Source organism: Marmota marmota, unplaced genomic scaffold, assembly GCF_001458135.2.
Source record: "Marmota marmota marmota unplaced genomic scaffold, marMar, whole genome shotgun sequence".
In the NCBI taxonomy this organism is placed as follows: domain Eukaryota; kingdom Metazoa; phylum Chordata; class Mammalia; order Rodentia; family Sciuridae; genus Marmota; species Marmota marmota.
In genome coordinates, this window is record NW_025999999.1 from 535,662 (window position 1) to 556,805 (window position 21,144).

At 34.6% G+C, this 21,144-nt stretch overlaps 2 protein-coding genes across 8 annotated transcripts in view; one reads left to right on the forward strand and one right to left on the reverse strand.

The window, feature by feature from the left end:
- Window positions 1-4,140: 4,140 nt before the first annotated feature.
- Window positions 4,141-14,213, reverse strand: LOC107149921 (cytochrome b-c1 complex subunit Rieske, mitochondrial-like). The gene is given in 4 exon segments (XM_015494836.2): window positions 4,141-4,955; window positions 9,088-9,205; window positions 9,208-9,303; window positions 14,196-14,213. Coding segments are annotated over 4 exon segments (843 nt in total). The 3' UTR covers window positions 4,141-4,344.
- LOC107149922 (TBC1 domain family member 12) overlaps window positions 10,463-21,144 on the forward strand; it is a 53,768-nt gene continuing 43,086 nt past the window's right edge. For 2 of the 7 annotated variants that reach the window (XM_048807030.1, XM_048807027.1), the window contains exons 1-2: window positions 10,465-10,898; window positions 15,758-15,881. The gene's annotated coding sequence lies outside the window, so the exon portion shown is untranslated. Of the gene's footprint in view, window positions 10,899-15,743; window positions 15,882-17,475; window positions 17,561-19,396; window positions 19,434-21,144 lie in introns of those variants that run through there. The other 5 variants (XM_048807029.1, XM_048807034.1, XM_048807031.1 and 2 more) reach the window with 4 other exon arrangements.

Below are 21,144 nucleotides of genomic sequence, written 5' to 3' on the forward strand. Positions count from 1 at the left end.
CCTCAGCACCACATAAATGTTGTGTCTGCCGAAAACTTTCATTTATTTATATATATATATATATATATATATATTTCTCTCTTTAAAAAAAGAAAATGGCAATTTCAAATACTGTCTCCTCCCTAAAAAGGACAATTGTGTAAAATTCACTACCTTTTTCCCCACTTCAATTAAGAAACAAAGCTTTTGTTTGCACTTTTAAACATGTATAAAAAACCCTATTACATGTTTTCATTTCTTTACAAATATTCTAATCAGATAAGGATTCAAAAGCCCAATGACCGCAAGCTTTTGCACTCAAATCAAGTTTAGGATAATAATGGTAAAAAAAATATAAAGTACAGTTTATTAAATTTGGGATTTTCAGCTCACTGATAGACCAGTCTTACGTTGATCATTATAGCAGAGTTATTACAGATACTGTGGAAGCACTTCACAAAATTAATTTTAATATTGTGCTGCAGACCAGAGATTTCTGATCTATAACAATCTATTTTATAAGCATTCACAGAAGCAAGTACTTAAATAGTCTTTCCTTTGTGGTGTATTTAGGTCTCCTTTTAAGTATCTGAACTAGAAACCATCTTAACCTTATATTCCTGTCAGTACTGTGCTGAGAACATTCTTAACCTCCAGTAAGTAGTGCTGAGTACTGAAAAAGAAAATAATCCTCAATCCTTCCTATTTCAGAGAATGCTGATCAATTCACCTGTTCCAAAATACTTTTTCCTCTAATTAAAACATTCCCCTCCTAAATCTTAGGATGAAAAATAAATGAGATGAAATGACAAAAGTAATTAAATGCTGCCCATTGCATAAAGTATTACAAAAAAAAAAAAAAATTTAGGCCTCTATTGAAATCTTACATAGGCAGAATCTTCATTATAAAGCAAACAAATAACTGAAGTAAAATAATGTTTAAGATCTTGAATTCACTTTCCCCTTCTGAAAACAAAATCCAAATTTCAATCCATAATAAAATAACCCTCTCCTCTAGCATAAAGTTCTGAAAAATAATATACACAATTAGTACATACTTTAAAAAATATAACTGGTATTTACAAAATAGTCCCTGGAAAATGTCCCTTTTGAACAGATTCACTTACAAATTCACTTTTTTCCATCCAGGACCTAATAATTGAGTATTTGCCACACTATGCAACACTCTCAGCATTGTGGTAAGGAGACAAACAAGGAAAGTGAGCTCTTAGTGTAGTGTAAGTAACCAAATGAATACATCCTATTGGGGACAGAGGCTCTATGTTGTTGTTTTAATAATGTCATGCCTTGACATAGTTAATGTATTAATTCCTAAAACTACTATGAGGGGATTGTTTTATAAATGTGGGAACAAAAGCAGGGATTAAGTAATTTATGTCAGGACACACATCTAAGGAATGAATGGCAGAGCCAGGACTGAACACTAGAACCAATCCCCCACTCTTAAACCTCTGTACTTCTAGGCAGCTTTGTAGAGGCTAGATTGTAAGGGGACAAGATTAGAGAAAAGAAATAGCAGTTTTGAATCTTATAGCAGACCAAGCACGAACTGACAATTATAAACGCTGGTAGTATAAGGTGGCAATCAGGCCTATAGGCTCTAAACTCAAGATTCTGTGGGTTAAGTTTAGCTTCACCAATATACCAGTCAATTGTAGACAGAGATTTCCCTGGGCCTCACTCTCCATCTATAAAACAGGAATAGCAACGTTTCATTGATGGGATTTTTTTGGAGAATTAGAAGAGATCATATACATAAAGTACACGTATCCTAATGACTAGGAATCAGTCTTAAAAAGCTAATATTAGAATGCTACACACAACAGAAAAGATAATGGGCCTGTTATAATAAGATTAAAATTAACAGGATTTGAGAATTAATTTAGGCCCAGGGAGAAGAGGTACTAGGAAAGGAGGCAAAAAAGACTAGCAGGTCTTGGCCTGCCAAGTAGGTTACTGGGCAGCCATTCAGTAGGGGGCTGAACATGAATATGAACTTCAGGAAAGTAAAAAGAGGAGTCATTAACAAATAGGTAATAATAAAATAAGTTTCTCTGGGTGTGATGCAGTGGGCCCAGGATATTCTGAAAAATAAGGACTTTTATTTTTGGTTAATACATAAAAAGCCATAAAATTTAAATGACAAAAATATAGAAATGAGACAGTACTGGGAGAATGAAGAATGATATTGACATTCAGGTAATTAATGTTCCCACAGTTAAGGAAGATCAGTGTACAAAAGCATTGTGGTCTTAAGCCATAAATACCAAGTAAAGACAAAACGCCCTTTCCTTTATATACTCAGATTAATTGAAAGATTTTACAAAGGTATGTTCAGAAAGACCGAAGTAACTATGATGTTATCTCTAACAATGCAAATTTTCCAAAAGGCCAAATTTCCTGTAACATTCTTTTAAAGCGCACTAAAATAGCTTGGGTCCTAAAATTTTCCCAAGAATTATTCCCAGTAAGCAGCAATGCTTATAAAAGCTCTTGTCAGGATACCAACTGGTCAGACATCTATTTTAGGTCATTTTCTACTAGTGTCTAGGATTTTTTTTCTGTAAAATAAGTGAAAAAGCTAACATGTCTGTTCTACCCACTTAGCAAAGTACTATGAAGTGAGTTCAATCATCCTACCATTTGTAGAACAAAGCCTTCTTTCAAAAGTAAATGCTACTGGGATTTAACAGTATCTTACCATGAAACTCAAAATATCATTAAAGACCAAATATAGCAATTCCAGCTCGAGGTACCTGTAATGCGACATCTGGGGACTGCAAAATTTTCTATTTTTGTTTTTCATTACCATACAGATTCTAACATAGTAGTGTTTTGACACTTCAAAATGAAAATATGCGCTATTTCAAGATATCACTTCAGGGAATGAGGTGTAGTAGTATTGAGGTATCAGTATTACTCTATAAGAAAGGGGTGCTGTTAACACTTGTGCAACAATTATTTTAGCAGGTGGACCCGTCTTCTTCAATAACTGAACATTTCACATTCTTACTGTCACCACCACAACACCAATACCAGGAACATTCTCCATTATCTGGAGACTAGAATATAAAATATTACTTTTAGGTGCCCCCACCAATTACCACACTTACTAACTTTACTTCTAGAATAATAGAAATGTTGGTATTTTCTTTTTTGATACAACACTTAGCTGCAAAGACTGAACCGGTAGATGAACAGCTCCTTTGTAAAATAACAAACTAACATCTAGTTTGTTATTTTACAAGTGCACATGTATTCCAAGGTAGACCTAATTGATAATTACTTACCCACCTCCAAACAGCCAAGGCAAGATAAACTTATTAAAAAGGGCAAAGCCCACTCTTATTCCTGCACTTGTGTAATTTCAATTTATACCCAATCATGTATTTAGGTAAGAGGCAGAAAGAAATAGGATGTTAATTCTGATAGGCTCTGTGTGTGCCCGCCCCCACTTCCTCAGTCACATGCTGAGTGACTTCAAATCCAACTGGAATGAACACTTCGAATATAATAACTACACAAACAAAACCAGCAATTATTTTCACACAAAGATAGTACCAAGTGTCAGATGCTTCCTTTCTGCCTCACTATAGGGTAGATACAAGAGCATCAGTGACATAAACATCAATAATGCCAGATGGAAGAAATAACAGAAATACTATCATTTGGAAAGTTTCTCTCAAATAATATTCCTTTACTGTTCCTTAAAATTAATAATTCTAATTACTTATTGCCACAAGGGACAAAAAAAATTTTTGGCTTGTCACGCAGGCATAAAACCACCTAGCCAGACCTGGGGGAAAAAACCCTCAGAGCTGCTAACACTCAGAACTCTTTCTCATAGATTACATTCAAAATTACCACACAGATTATACAGCAGGGGAGAAAACAGTCAGAAGCACTCTTACTGAATTCTGTGAAAAAAGGAAAAGACTAGAGATGACCAGCTTGTTTCAACTCATCCTCACAATGAGCACTGTAGAATCTGCGTCCCTGACACAAAGGAGGAAATAAATGTTTATACAAGTAAAAGACAAAGTCAATTATAGATTTCACAAATATCTTGTACACCAGTCTGTAATTTTTAATTAGAATTAGCTATCAAAGACATTGCACCTTTCAAGTCTGTGACCGAGCTTAACAATGTTTAACAGTAGCTTTATTAAGTGAATGCTTGTAAGTACTCAACATTAGATTCAATTTACTTCACATTTGCAAGTACATTATTAACAATCCTTAAATATTTCAAATCAACCAACTTAGAAGTACAGGAGGCTTGCCCTCAACTCTTCTGAGGTGACATGAAAAATGAAAGCAGCCTAGAACTTTAGTTCAAAGTCTCTAACCAACAATCACTAGATCATCACTGGTGAACTCATACGAGGGAACTTCAAGGTTGAGAGGCGCAGGCCCCTTCCTGATCCTGCCTGATGCATCATAGTGTGACCCATGGCAAGGGCAGTAATAACCACCAAAATCTCCTGCATTTGCAATGGGTACACAACCAAGATGAGTACAAACACCTATCAGGATAACCCATTCAGGTTTCTTTACTCGATCCAAATCATGCTGTGGGTCCCGCAACTGGGACATTTCAACAGCAGCTTCCTGGTCAATCTCCTTCTGGGTTCTGTGGCGCACAAACAGGGGTTTGCCTCTCCATTTGAAAGCCATGTTCTTGCCTTCTGGAATATCGGACAACTTGATTTCAATTTTCGACATGGCCAATACATCAGCAGAAGCACTCATGCTGGAAACAAACTGGGAGACAACATTCTTGGCGGCATATGCAACACCCACAGTAGCTGTTGCAGTCACCAAATAGGAGAAACCTTTTCTAGCCTCGCTGCTCTCTTTTGAAGACTTTGTGCTATCTAACACTTCGGAGCGACGATAGTCAGAGAAATCAGGCACTTTGACATCCGTGTGGGAATAACGAACAGAAGCAGGTACTACAAGGCAAACAGAAAGTTAAAAACAATTAGATAAGTAACTAATTACTGAAAGGGGTATACATCAGGAAACAGACCTTAGACTCATAGGCAAAAATTTAAATTCTCAAAACTCACCAGTTGAGACTGGTGAGTAGTTGAAATGGCAGTACTAGCATATAAAATATCAGAAATGAAATGAAGTTGACTACAAGCTATTATATTGGTATGAACCACAATATTTGTAAATTGAATTTCTCCTTGAAGGTTGTTGGAACATGGCTCATTCGGGATTAATATATCATAGCATTAAGTTTAGAAAGTTAAATAGCACAATTAACAGCTATACTTCAAAGTTTCCAAAAATCCAATTGCTAAGACATTTGGTACAACCAAACTAAATACTTCTCATATTCTCTGGATTAGAAAAGACCCCAAAACTTATCTAACCTACCTGGTTAAACTGATCTGCTCATCTCATTAAGGCAAAAGTCTAGTCTTCAAAAGTAAGTACAAAACAATATATATTCTGTGTTCTGCTGGTATCCCTTCAGTTACAGAAAATTTATGAATTTCTATTTTAGACTTGAGGGTATAAACTAATATTATCTTCAAGTAAAGCTTCTAATGTGCAGAAAAGAACATCCTTATCATAACAGGCAGCTCTTAAAATAAAACCTGCAAAAATAACTATTTCCATTTAGCAACAAAAGAGAAAATTTTTCCTATATTTCCCTCTTCAATGAAGTTTTATATCTTCTGTAAAAGGGCATTACCCTTTTTTACTGCCGTGGGCCCCTTTAGTGAGATGCTTCTACTGTAGGCTACCGTGTGTGTCAAATGAGTGTAAATAAACAAATAATTACTGCCTTCATAGTATTTTGGGAACAAGTAATTTGTATAATAAAAAAGATTTTTAAAGTCATGTCCTCTCTCACATACCATTTGTAAACATCTGACAAAAAAAAATGGATTTACTGGTATCACTTTTAAATGTTTCAGGAAAGCAAATCTCTTTGTAAATCATATCAGTTTTAGGAAACCTGCCATTAGGTTTCCTTTTTAGAAAAAGAGGCACTAAAAATTGTTAACTTTTAGAAAACGTGTTATTTCAAAGCTGTACTTATAAAAACATTTCATTAAAATAAACTGCAATTTCATTCATAGGCTTTCATCCTATTTCTTTGAGCAGTCAAACATTACAATACAAAATATTTCAACTGTTTTTCATGTGATTGTCAAGATCAATAACTTTATAGAAGACACAAATATTCATAAATAATGAAACCTATCAAAATCACTCTATATACTTTTCTGACTAGCCCATTTTTTTTGTGGGGATCAGGACATAGATAGTGACTACCTGAGATTCATATTTATGACTTCGTGGCATCAAAGTGACTTACAATGTACTATTTTACCTACTGCTAACCTGACAGTACAGACTGGCAATTTGGAATCAAGCATGAATTGTTTTTCCCTGGCAAAACCTGGGACAGTAAAGAATGTTTCATATCTAAGATAAAGAAACCAAGGTCATACCTCTACATTAAAAACAGTATCCACAACTGTTAACTCTTTTAAAGAGTATACAAGGTAATGTCTAAGAACACTACACAGAATGACTGTCATTCTCATTCTCAAAGACTTGATGGCAAAAGAAATTCAGTTGTCTACCTCTCTCTACCTAGCAAGTACTTTATTGGGTTACATGGTCAAGAACTCTTTAGGAAATTAAACTGCCAGGTTGCCAAAATCATTCTCTCAATAATTTACAAGGGTTGTATAATGTCTGACTTTGAGAAGCAAAGATGTTGCAATTAGTTCTAACCTAAAACAAGATCAGATATTTATGGAAATATCACCTAGAAACAGAAAAAAATTGAAGGCATTTTAATAAATATTTTTTAAGTTTTAGTTTTAAAGTGACCTCTGATATGCAAGAGATGCTACCCTGGAGTAAACTTCCTCCCCAATTCAAAGATCTGCTCCTGATCAATTCCTCCCATACTGTCACTGTCTTTCTAGAAACTATCTAAATAGGACACTTTAAGGTGAACTTAAGCTACAAGCTGAAGGCATGATGATAGAAGAGATTTTTTTTTTCTTATGGTTCTACATTTTTTTGCCTAGTTTTAAAAAAAAATTCTAGAAGAAACTCTTTAGCCATTTGACAAAGATGCTTTTCACCTTTGCTATTGAAGTTTTCTCTTCTTGTTTATCACCTCCAACAACTTGAGATTCATACCTATGACTTCGCGGAACCAAAGTGACTTACAGTCATGTAGTATTTTACCTATTGCTAACCTGACAGTACAGACCAGCAATTTGGAATCAAGCATGAATTACTTTCCCCTGGCAAAGCCAAGGACAGTAAAGAATGTTTCATACCTAAAAGATAAAGGAACCAAGTTCATATCTCTACATTAAAAACAGGTACACGAGGTAATGTATAAGAACAAAAATAAACTTGGAATGGGCCAGGGTACTTCATTCCTACCCTGGACAGTTTCTCCAAAACCACTAGTGCTCCTCAACATTCACTCACAAATACTTTGCATCAACTTTACGAAATCTCAGACTGTAGGAAAGAAAAATGTAGACACTCTATTCCTTTAAGTTCAAGGTCAGAGGAATAACCAATGAATACAATACAGAATGGGAAATGTTATACGCTATAAAGACATAAAGGAATGAGCAAATATAAAATTGTATTGCCCTGATCCAAAATTGTGATTGAAAGGATGGGTAAGACCTGCACATAAGGAAAAGTGAGTGGAAGGATCATTAGAAATATAGAGAAGCAGTGCTACTTGGGAGGCTTAAGATGGGGAATCACTTGAACCAAAAAGTTAGCTGGGCCTGGGCAAACATAGTGAGACCTCCTCTCAAGAAAGAAAATTAAAAAGTAAAAAGAATAGAGTGAATAATGAAGACTAAGTTTCCCCTTGGGGCAACTTGATTATCGTGCAGCACAAAGACCAATAACTCAACTGTCAATGGGACCAAGCAAGTAACACAATAGAACAAGCAAGCCTAGTGAGAACTGGAGTGGACAATTATGGGAGCAGCCAATACACAGCACACTAGACTTTACCTGTGTAGAAACTATAGAATCCAGTGTTGCCACCCTATAGTACTTCAAGAAATATCAAGAGTTTTCCCAGTTTTTTAATACTAAGCAATCAGCTTGCAGTCGTACTGCCTAAATGGTGCCATTTCACAATCTCCAATACAGGGCATTAGTTAAATGAAAGACAGGGAACAGAAGACTAAACTGAGATCTGTTGACAGAGGATACCAAAAACAATCCTGGAAAGAGCTTATGGCTAACACAATCAGTCTTGTCAAATCCATGCTCTATCTCATGCACAATGTCCATCCTCGTGCAGGTCATTTTACTTCCTGTAGTCTGTTTTCTCATCTGTAAAACGGGAATACCATCAACCTCAAACTTTTCTTCTTGAGGATTAAATTATGTTGTGAAAACCTTTAGATAAGTGCCCGAAAAAGATTGCTGGTACTCATACTGAAACTGATCTTGGAGCTGTGTTGTTATTTAAATTGAGATGGGGTTTTTTTGGAGGGGGGGATTAATAAGGGGTGTTGTTCATGAGGAAAGACACTGAAGGAATAAAGTTCTTAATTTTTTTTAACATTTATTTAATGTCCAATAGCTTTCTACAGATCATGTATGCCTCACGACATCCCTAATGAAACTGGTAGAAGCATGAATCCATTTCATAGGAAAAGAAAACATTTAGAAATTTGCCCAAGGTCAAACTACCTGTAAGCAACAATATCCTCTGTCAGACTTTGTTGGAAGTAGGAGGACGCCGGAGTTGGGAACTTAACCAACAAGTTAAAGATTAGTCTGCCCAAGAGAGCCCAGATCCGAGTCAAGGGAAAGACTCCCACATAGGGCTGCAGCATCACTTAAGACCGCCCACCTTAGCGGCGTGCCCACGCGAGGACAATGGAGGCCCGGAGAGGTGCAGCGTCCTGTCCTGCCCAAGGTCGCCCCTACCCGGAAACCCGATCCTCCCGAATAGGACTCCGCTCTACATTTCTACACGCCCCCGCCCTCCTCGGCTGCTCCCCGGGACTAGGGCCGGAGGGAGCGAGAAAGGAGAGACCCTTCAACCCGGCTCACCATTGAGGCCCACGCAGGCGACCAAAGGCCGGTCCACGGCCTGGCCACTCAGCGACTCCCGGCACAGGAAGGGTCGCTTCACGTCCAGCACAGGCGGCTCCGGGGTGGCGGGCACGCTGCGGCCTGCACCAGAGGCCGCAGCGCACCCGCCACCCCGCAGGACGTGGCCGACAGGACCGGTGCAAACGGGCCTCCCCCAATAGCTCTTTTATGAAGCTGTAAGAGTTCTTTATATTGTTGAGTTGGCAGTATTTACTTATTTTTGTGATGCAAGTATTTTCTTTCAATATTTGGCTTATCTTTGAATTTCTTATCATATTTTATAAATTGTGGTAGCTGGGTATGGCGGCATGCACCTGTAATCCCAACTACTTAGGAAACTGAGGCAGGAGGACTGTCTGAGCCCAAGAATTGGAGATAATTTGAGCAACACAGCTAGACCCTGTTTCAAAATGATGACAATTTAAAAAAAGGAATATATGGTATTGTGGTAAAATAAGTACAGCATAAAACTTGGCTACTTTAGTCATTCTGAAATATACAGTTTTGCAATTCAATGACATTAAGTAATTCACAATGTTGTACACCATCACCATTATTTACTTGCAGAATTCTATCATCCCACAGGGAAACTCTTTACTCATTAAGCACTAACTTCTTATTTTTTTTTCCAGCTCCTGGTGACATATATTATACTTCCTGTTTGTATAAATTGCCTATTCTAGATATTTCACATAAATAGAGTTACAAAATACTAATTCCTTTCTATATGGCTCATTTGACTTAGTACAATGTTTTTGTTACTGTTCTGTTTGGTTTTTGGTTTTGGTACTGGGGATTGAACCCAGGGGCGCTTTACCACAGAGCTATATCCTCGCCCTTTTTATTTTTTATTTTGAGACAAAGTTTTGCCAAATTTCAGAGGCTTGTCTAGAACTTGTGATCCTCCTGCTCATCCTCCCAAGTCAGTGGGATTATAGATGTGCCATCACACCCAGCAGCAGTGTTTTTAAGGTTCACCCATATTGGTATATATCAGAACTTTGTTCCTTTTTGTAGTTGAATAATGAGCCATTGTATGTTTTATTAATTCTCTATGGCTACCATAGGGTTGCTTAAAAAAACAGATATTTATTTTCTCATAGTTTTGGAGGTTAGAGATCTAAAATCAAGGTGTTGTTGGTATTATCCTCTGAAAGTCTCTCTCCTTGGCTTGCTGTGTCCTCACATGACTTTTTCTCCATGTATATGTCCCTGATATCTCTCCTCTTACAAGAACATGAGAGGTATTGGCTTAGGGCACACCAGTGTGATCTCATTTAACTCAATTACTTCTTTAAAATCCCTGTACCAAATACAGTCACAGTCTAACAGTCTAGTCATTAGAGCTTCAACATAGGAATTTTGAGGGAATATAATTCATTCCATATGTATCTATTCCACTCTTTGCTTTGTCTATTATTCTGTTGATGGATGCTCAAGTTGTTTCTGTGTCCATCAGGATTCTAATTTCTCCCCGTCTTCACAATTATTTGTGTGTGTGTGAGTGTGTGTGTGTGTGTTTTAAATAACAGCCATTCTAGTCATTGTGAAGTAGTATCTAATTGTGTTTTTGATTTGTATTTTCTTAATGACAAGTGAAGTTGAGTCTTGTGTGTTTAATGACTATTTGTAGCCCTTCTTTGAAGAAATGTGGTATTCAGAATTTTTTCCCATTTTTAACTGGGTTGTTTCCTTACTTTTTATTTATTTTTATTGAGTTATAGGTACTCTTTAGTGCCTGGATACTGCAGTCATATCAGATATGGTTTGTAACTATTTTTTCTTATTGTATGGATTGTCTCTTTATTCTCTTGAAATTGTCCTTTGAGTCCAAAAACTTGTTTGGCTCCTTTTTATAATTTCTATGTCTTTTATTAAAGTTCTCATTTGATTCATATGTTGTTTTCTCTCAATTTCCTTTAGTTCTTCACCCATGCTTTCCATTAGCTCCTAGAGAACATTTTTTAAAATTTAACATCTCTGAATAGTAATTTCATTGTCTATACTTTCTTAGAGATGATTTTTGTCCTGCAAGTGGTTTATGATTCTTGTTTCTTTGTATGTTTTGTAATTTTTTTAAAATTGAGATTGGACATTCTGGGTAGTATAATGTGTAAGTCATTTTTCCCATTCCTCAGTGATTGCAGATTTGCTTGTGGAGGGCTGGATCCATCTATGACTTTTCCAAACTATTTTTGCAAAGTGTGTGATCCTTGTTCTATGAGGCCAAAAATTTCCATTTGAATCCTCCCGTATACTTTAAATCATCTCTGGGTTACTAATGACACCAAATACAATGTAAATGCTGTGGAAATAGTACATGTTCCATACAATGTTTTTCAGATGTTTTGAATCCATGGTTGATTAAATCTGAGGTCCAATTACACTTGATTCTGGTGACAGAGTCTTAGAAGGAGGTTGACCTGGGGTCTTAGGTGAGAAGAGGAAAAATTGGCTCCTTTCCATTGGTGATAAAAGAAGCTTAAGTTTTGTGGAGAAATGGGCTTTCAAAAACATAGGAAAGCAGAGCAGAGATATTCAAGGACAAACAGGCACCGATTTCTACTTCTCCTTGAGACAATAGCCTTATTAATGCCAAATTTGCTTTGAAATCCAGGAAAATGGCACTATTGTTGATCAATTCTCTCGATATAGAAGTATCCTGATTCCTTTAGTGTCTTTACTAATGAAATACTGTAGTAAATTGAAATAATACTTCAGTACATTTTTTCTCAAATGCATGTGACATACTTATTCTAAAACACAAACAAACAAATATTCTATTATTTCTGTGATCCAATAATGGCCTGACAAAGATTTCCTTAAATATCTGTTCCAAAAAATGGGCCAAAAAGGGATCTAACTCTCTTGGTGTTTTGATAGATACCAATAGTGAAAGTTGATGCTGTGGAAAGGACTGAAACTGATATGTCTATGCCACTCCCTTTGGGCACTTCCAGACCAGTCAAAATACACAACCCCAGGCGCTGGGGTTATGGCTCAGCAGTAGAGCATTTGCTTAGCACCTGCAAGGCCCTGGGTTCGAGCCTCAGCATCACATAAAAATAAATAAATAATATAAAGATATTCTGTCCAACTACAACTAAACACACACACACACACACACACACACACACAGAGAGAGATTTTTGAAGATCATTACCCCACTGTCACTCGGTACTAGTTAGCCACTCCAGGAACATGGATTATCCCCATTGCCTCAAGAGATGGGAGTCTGAAGAAGGGGGAAATATGTTGGCTTGTATATGCCTTTCACTTAGGAAAGATCAAGAGCTCTTCCCTTAACCAGGCATGCCCCTAGTTGTAAAAAGTGTCTGATCAGGTTCTAGAGATCTGAAGTAGTTGATTCCAGCTATTTTTAAAAAAAATTTTTTTTAGATGTTGGTGGACCTTTATTTTATTCATTTCTTTATATGCAGTGCTGAGAATTGAACCTAGTGCCTCACATGTGCTAGACAAGTGCTCTACCATTGAGCCACAACTCCAGCCCTTCCAGTTATTCTTTCTAGCGCAGTTCCTATTCTGATATCTAGCCTCAGTGATATCTTTTAAAATGCAAATGTTTTTACTTTGATTAAGCTAACTTCATAAATTTTTCTTTAATGGATCATGTTTTTGTTGGCATATCTAATAATTCTTTACATAAACCATGGCAACACAGATTTTTTTCCTGCGTTTTTTAATGTGAATGGATGGGAGGCCTTCTAGGCAAGCAAGTCATGTTAGGACTTGTAGAGGAAGTGTGGTTTGGTGAGACTATTGAGGGGTAGGACATAGGCTATGTGGGGCCTGTGGAGGGAATTGGCATATTGATGCCCATAGAAAGCCTTTGGTAGAGTCAGTTTTCATGTCAAGAGGGTGGTAAGAAAGCCAACCCCAGACTGCATGCTTGCTGAGGGCTTACACTGTCTGGACCTGAGGCTGAGCAGAATTCCACTGAATGTTCTCATACCCATACCACTGACCCTCTGCAGCAGCTGTAAACTACAGGAGAGGTGTAAGGTGCCCTCTGCTTAGAAAGCCAAATAGTTTCATGTTTCTTTTTAAAGGAAAGGTTTAAAAGAATTTTATTCCCACAGAGCATATATTGAAGGATGAATATGGAGTTAAGAGGCAATGAATTGATAAGTTGCAAATACACATCAGACATTGTTTAAATTAATAGACCATGCATCATAGCTTGAAATTGTTTCTTGTAAGTATTCTTGGTCCTCAGTATACTCATTGTCAAAAACCTCCAACCTAGAGTTCTTACGAAGTAGATGATGAAGTCACTATATATGGTCTCTGAGATGAAATCTCCAGAGTATTTTAAGTAGAAATTACTTTTTGATGTCATCTATTCTTTTCTTTTGTATACCAAAGGAAATGAGAATTTTCTTTTCTTTTTTTTTTTATTTTTATTTTTTTTCTTTTCTTTTTTTATTGATTTTTCTTTGGAGGGTCTTCTTAACATTATGTATTAAAAACATATATCCTGGGGCTTACGCTGTAACCCAGTGGTAAAGTGCTTACCTTGTATGTGTGAGGCACTGGGTTCAATCTTCAGCACCACATAAAATTAAACAGAGACTGTGTGTTTATCTACAACTAAATAAACATTTAAAAAAAACATATATCCTAACTGCAAGAATGGAATCCTAATTAGAATACTTTATACTCCATGTATGTATAATATGTCAAAATATACTCTACTGTCATGTATATATAAAAAGAACAAAATTTTTAAAAAGAAAAACAAATTTTCTTATTATCACTATACTTTTAAGATATATGGTATTTTGAATGTAGCTAAACCTAGTTATTTGGGAATTATTTGTAACTATATGTGAATTTAAATTTTTCTTAATGTTCATTTTTTTTTAATATTTATTTTTTAGTTATCGGCGGACACAACATCTTTGTTTGTGTGTGGTTCGAACCCAGGCCGCACACATGCCAGGCGAGCGCGCTACCGCTTGAGCCACATCCCCCCAGCCCCCTTAATGTTCATTTTTATCGTAGTTTATACAAAGGGTTGATAATTTAATTGGAATCATCAGTACCTTTTCTAATTGGTCCATGATGCCCTTGTTGTACTGTTTTAATGGGTAAATAGTTTATATACACAGATAGGTGTTTACTTTGGTTGGTTAGAGTTTGATATTATAGGTAAAATCCTTGATTCTTATACAAGATTTTTTTTATTTGTTTATTTTGTTTTTAATTTAGATTTTTCAGTGAGAGATACTTTCTTCCTTGGTTGTATATTAACTCCTGCTGTAAGCTTTCACTTATGTAGCTATCCTAGGACACATATATACATATAGCAGTGGGGGAATCAGTGATGCATTTTTAAAAAATATTTATTTTTTAGGTATAGTTGGACACAATGTCTTTATTTATTTTATTTATTTATTTTTATGTGGTACTGAGGATTGAACTCAGGGCCTTACACGTGCTAGACGAGCCGCTCTACTGCTGGGCTACAACCCCAGTCCCAGTAGATGCATTTTTATTTCAAATCATAAAGTATTACTGAAAGTAAACAGTATTTTAAAATATTAAATTATCTAATCCTTTAACCCTTTTATATAGGTTCTCTTAAACATTTTTTTTGTTCCCAAATTTTGGCTTTATTGTCAAGTATATGAATTATCAATTCAAAGCAAATATTTACAACTGTCATTTTTCTCCTAATTGTTTATCTCTTTAATATCTTTGTTAATGATTCTTCTAATATCTCTAATATAAGCCAGGTGTTCTTTTTTATATTTTTATTGGTGCATTAGAATTATACATAATGGTGAGATTTGTTGTTACATATTTGTAAATGCACACAATTTAATAGTCTAACTTGGCCAGTATTATTCCTCAGGGTTTCCTCTTTACCTTCCCTCATCCCTCCCCCAGGTCCCTTTCCTCTTCTGATATCCTTTGATTTTCGTGAGATCCACCTTCCCAGCCCACAGTTTTCTTTTTCTTTTTCTTCTCTAGCTTCCACCTATGAGAGAAAGTATCTGACCCTTGAATTTGAGTTTGGCTTTTTTGGCTTAACCTAATGTTCCCAATTCTATCCATTTTTCTACAAATTATATAATTTCATTTTTCTTTATGAAAACCCAGTATTCTTTTTTATTTTTTAATTTATTCTAATTAGTAATATATGATAGTAGAATGCATTTTGACATATTGTACACAAATGAGGCACAACGTCTCCCTCCTCTGGCTGAACATGGTGTAGAGGCACACCAGTAGTGTAATCATATATGTATATAGAATGATAATGTTCATCTCATTCCACCATCTTTCCCATTCCACACTCTCTCCCCTCTTCTCCCTTCACTTCCCTCTGCACAATCCAAAGTTCCTTTATTCTTTCCCTCTCACCCGCCACCCCAAAATTACGAATTACCGATTAGCATCAGAGAGAAAACATTCGGTCTTTGAAAACCCAGTATTCCTAATTGAGTCTTGTTTGGTTAAGAAATAGCAGTATAAATAATAGAGATAATTTTATTTAAAATTATTTTTTATTTTCTTTGGAAATAAACATCATTTTAAAATTACTATTTAAAATTTCCCTGGTTACAAAATACACAATTTGTGTAACTTTTCTCTTTTTCAGAAACCTTTTCCCAAAAAGAACAAAGGAACTCAAATCAGTTGTCCATAGTGCTCCTGGTTGGAAATTATTTGGTAAAGTCCCTCCCAGAGAAAATCTTCAGAAAACTTCCAGAATCATTCAGCAGGTAAGTACTAATATGGCTATGTAGTTTACTATAATTTTTAAAGCATTCTTTTTGTTAATGACCATATTCAGTTTCATTTTTCTAGATAAAAATTTTTAGGATCATAGATACTTACAGTAATCTTAATTTTTTTTTAAAAAAGGCCACAATATTTTGATTATATTTTATGGTTGAGATAATTCTTTAAAGTAGCAGAACATTGATTTTCTTTCCCAATTATTCTTTGGATAGCTTAAGAAAAAAAACAGCCAATCACTCTTACCAGATACTTTGATTTCCAGTTGTACTTGATAACATTTGCCAGTCGGACAGATTTTTTAAATATTGCTAGTTGTGAACTGATATTATAGCATAAGTTGAGTAGATTATGCAGATGAACTCAATTGTTTTTCCAGTGTTCTATCTAAACAAGGGACCTTTTGAGAAGAGTTGCCACAGTCTGTTTCTAGTAATTTAGAAACCAGTTCTTCTAATAACCATATTAATATCCACATTTTTGAGTTCCTGAGATTTTCAGATCTTATTTGACTCCTGAACTTGTGTTTCTCAGTACTGGATCAGTGAAACTGGATCAGTGTGCAGTGTTTTAAAGTTCATAGAAGTTATTGCCTAGAAAAAGATACATAATAAATATCCTGTTTTTCTCCTGAATTGCAAAATTTAACATAGCCAACACCTGTAAACATAATCACATTAAGGCAATAATCATTCAAATTGGAAAAAAAATCTTCCTCTAAGGATTTAAGTGTTCCTTTTATTGCTCAAAAGAAAAAAAAATAGTTTCCCAAGTAATATAGAAAAGTATTTTTTGTAACATTGCTTAAAAACATAGTAGTTAATTTTATTTACAACTAATTGAAATAGAGAAAAGCTTATGTAGCAGCTGAATGTAAAACTAGAGTGTTCCCAGACTGTGTGCTAGGTACCCTGGTGTGCAGCAGTTTACACACAGGGGAATCATGCAGTATTTAAACTTTTTATGGTAAGCTCACTATTACTCCACATCTGTCAGATATGGTGAATACTGGTAACCTGAAGAAGTACATAGTTTCAACATTAAATGGCACTGCATACTTTTTTGTGACATCATAACTTTGTGACTGGTTTTCCTTAGGTTGCTGTGATAAAAAGCAAATATTGTACAAAAATTAGTATGTGACAGAAAATGGGGGTGATGTTGTATAATCTGATTTCAGAGTTTGAGAAAGTATATTGTATATGATAGGCATACAAGATCAATTAGTAATTTATTCTGGTTATTTAAGAATGAAATAAAGCTTCAACTTAAGTGTAGTACTTTAATATTTACTTAGTGATAAGATATTAATTCTTATTAAATAAGTTGGAGATAACTACATATTAAACAGAACCATTATTTCTTTGTTTTGACTTAGCAGGTGCTATAAAAAAATTTGCTGAGGGCTGGGGAATGTAGCCCAAGTACAGGGCTTAACTAGTGTGCATGAGGTCATGGGTTCCATCCCAGCATGGGAAAAAAATTACTGAGATACTAAGAGAATTGTTAACCAATAAAGATTGGGAACCTCTGCTATTGTGACACTTTAAGTTTTACCTCCTCTTTTTTATTTTGAAGTCTGAAGGGAACTGGTGTTTTTCCAGAAGACCAGGTTCGCCCTCTAGAGGCCAAACAGTATTCTTACTACTGAAAGTTTGTAAAGGTATTCTTGACTCTGTCCATTTATCTTAAATATGCATGTAAAAATATTTTTATATCTATATAAATTAACACACTGCAGCATTTTCTTAATTTGGGTCCCTAGGTCATGTACTGATTGAGTAACTGTCTTCGGTGATATTCTGTTTTCCTTTAATCTGTTGTTTTCTTTTTGGAAAACGATGGCCTTACATTTCTCTCTTTTATCTATATTATATAAAAAATTGATGAGTAGTCAGGTAAAGAACACCAGTTATCTGTATGAGAAGAAGAAGTGGAATTGAAATGTGGTTGCCATTCGCTACAGTCCCTTCTCTGGACCTTTTAGATGATAATTTCTTCTAACCGTTTATTTCAATTTTTGAGCTTTCCTTTTGTGTGTAGGTGCTAGTCTATATTTTTGGTGCCTTTTTCATATTTCTGTGTGTTGTCTTGGAGGCACGATGGATAGTCAGATCATTGTTCCTCTTACCCCTTTCCACCCTCATAATATATATTTGTCTTCTTCCCTGCAATTGCCATTTTCAAAATGGGCATGTTTTTTCTTTATAGCAATGGTAAATTTGCAACTTTGTCTCTGTTCCAACTTAAAAACATTTTTTCTCAACTTTGATCTTTGAATTCTGTAAAATATTATAAATATAAAACTTTAAGATTCTTTATCATGTACTCCTTTCAAGTTTATTTTGTGTTTAGAATCTGAAATTAAAAAGGAACATATTACCGGTGAAGTCATGAAGAATGTTAATCTGTCATATTTTAAGATAGGGTCTTTGTCTATTAAGACTGTAGAAAATGAAAAGGTAGCCAGCAATTCAGGTGTAAAACTGCTTGAAAAAAATGAAGAAGTGCTAAAAGTATTAAGATCAAAATAAATCCCTTTGAATTTTCTAGGTGCCTCACTTGCTTTTTGAGTGGCAAAGCAGTAAGATTTATTAGGATATTAAAGTGGTAATATTATTTCATTGTATAATAATTTAAAAAATGTTTTTAGTTGTATATGGGCTCAATGCCTTTATTTGTTTTTATGTTGTTCTAGGATCGAATCCAGTGCCTCACACTTGCAAGGCAAGAGCTCTACCACTGAGCTACAATTTCAACCCCTCATTGTATAATAATTTTTAAAGCAAGTGTTCGGAAAGAATTTGCTATATTCTGAAGTATGAGTATAATGAAGTTATTGGGCCATAATTCTTTTTCTAAAATTTTAATGGAAAAACCTTTGTAAGATTATTCACTAAGTAAATAGGAAAGTAAGCTTTGATTTATATAACTTTTCTCTATTAATTACTAATGACATAACACTTTATTTTTTCTTTATAAAATATAAAACATTAAAGGATAATATATCATTTCAGTTTCTTGTCACATTTTTAGACCTTTTAAAATTCATATTTTATATGAAAAACATTATATAATTATTTTCAAATATGTATATTTTTACATATATTGTATTTATCATATATAATTTTTTCCAGTTTATTTCAAGAACAAATTATCACCATATACATAATAATTAATATACTTTTATATAAAATTTAACTATGTGTTTTACATAACTTTTCAAAGATACATAAAATTTCTAAGTGAAAGTTAGTTATACTTTTTTTATATGTATTTTTAAAAAATATTCCTTTAGTTGTAGATGGACACAAAATCTTTATTTGTTTATTTATTTTTATGTGGTGCTGAGGATCAAACCCAGGGCCTCACACTTGCAAGACAAGTGCTCTACCGCTGAGCCACAGCCCCAGCTTGGCATTTAACTTGATGATCAATTCCCAAATCACAACATTTATGGTATTATTTTTTGAGTATTATCACATGTGTTCTCTTGCAGGTATGAAATTCCTACTTGTGGCCTTTTGAACCAGTTGGTGAGCCATGATAAAAATTGCATCTATTAATTATAAATAGTACTTCAGTTATATTTTAGTTCAGTTGGCCTGGGTTTTGGTTTTTGTAATAGAGAAAGTTGGAATACAGATAGTTTGCTATCTGACCTTCAAACTGCAAGTGAAAATAATTTCAAATGAGCCATGTTATATATAATACAGTTATATCGTAGATTGAGTATATCCTATTCATGTCAAACTGACATTCTTTCAGTAGAAAGTGAATATTATTTCTTTTGGGTTAGACACTATTTTTATATTGGTATCCTTCATATGAAAACAAGATTGTAGTACTTAGATGACAGTGCAAGTTTTTCAGCACATATGCCATTCTGAGTTAGATAAGTTTTAGTTAAGTTGTTACATCACTTTCACACAACTTGCCAAGCAAGGATAAAAAGTTTTAAAATACTGATTTCTTAATCTGGGTACTTTAGATTGTCCAAAAATAGAATAGGTCATTCTTCTCAGTTAAGCCTTTGATTTTGAAATTTTTAAACTTTTAAGAATAATAACATAGAAAGACTAGCATATATGTGCTTTGTGAGTAGTGGTTAAATATATAACAGTTTGAAAATGTTAGAGTTTAATTTTTCTGGTTACTAATGTTATTAGTGTTTGTAGTATTATAATATTTGAAAACAAGTTAATTGGTTATGCTCTTGGTGTAAAATTTGGATAAGTCCTACAAAAATAAAGTACTTTCTAACTCATTGTTAAATTGTGGAGAGGCTGGACTGTTTTCAGAATTTATTTTCAAAAAGTCCCTTAAAATCTTATACCCTTGCATGTTTTGTTTTCACCTTCATCTATCTAATTTGTTGTCACCTTGAAAGGTAGTGAATAAAACTACCTTTCTAGTTGCATGTGTGTTCTTTATTCAGAATTGATAAATTATGCATATGCTATGTATGAATAAAATGGCTTTCAAAAAAGTTAATTTGTATACTTTGAAGATTAAGAGATGAACTCATAACAATTCTGGTCCTTTGCTTCTGGAACATGGGAGATGTATTAACCACAAAAGAGGAGCTTAAATTAATTAAAGAAGACAGAAAGAATTCAAAGCATTTAAGTTTCCTGACGTTAGTCTAGAATTTTGAGGGAAACTTTTTCCTATTATCAGAAATAGAGACTTAGAAATAAATAAGTTGTAGTTAGGAGATACTGAAGCCCTGTTGTTTGATTACATGCATACAGTTGAATATGAAATTTAAAATTTTATTCATTCTGTCTTTATCTCAGTTTTGTTTATTATGTCAGGCTTCAAATTAGAGTAAACAAACAAAATTGTGCTAATAACTGCCAAAATGAAGTTTACTAAGGTACTCCTGTATATACCGGAATGATTAAATGCTTGAAAAGTCCTTAAAAGTATTGCACTCTTTATGTTTTGTTTTCACCTTTATTTACCTAATCTCTTGTCACCTTAAAAAGGCCCAAGGTTTTGGTTAAGTTTGAAATATGGTATGGGTTTTCTCTCTCCTAATTTACAGATTCTGGAATAAAATTTAGGATCAACAAAGGCATCATAATTGGCCTTTTCACCCCAAGCATGATGATGGTTTCCCTAGCTTGGATGAGGTGGTGTTAGGAGGTTCTTTTATGTTGGGCAGAATTTTTTGTTGTTGTTATTGTACTGAGCATTAAGCTGAGCTACATCCCCAGTCCCTTTTGTGTGTGTGTGTGGGGG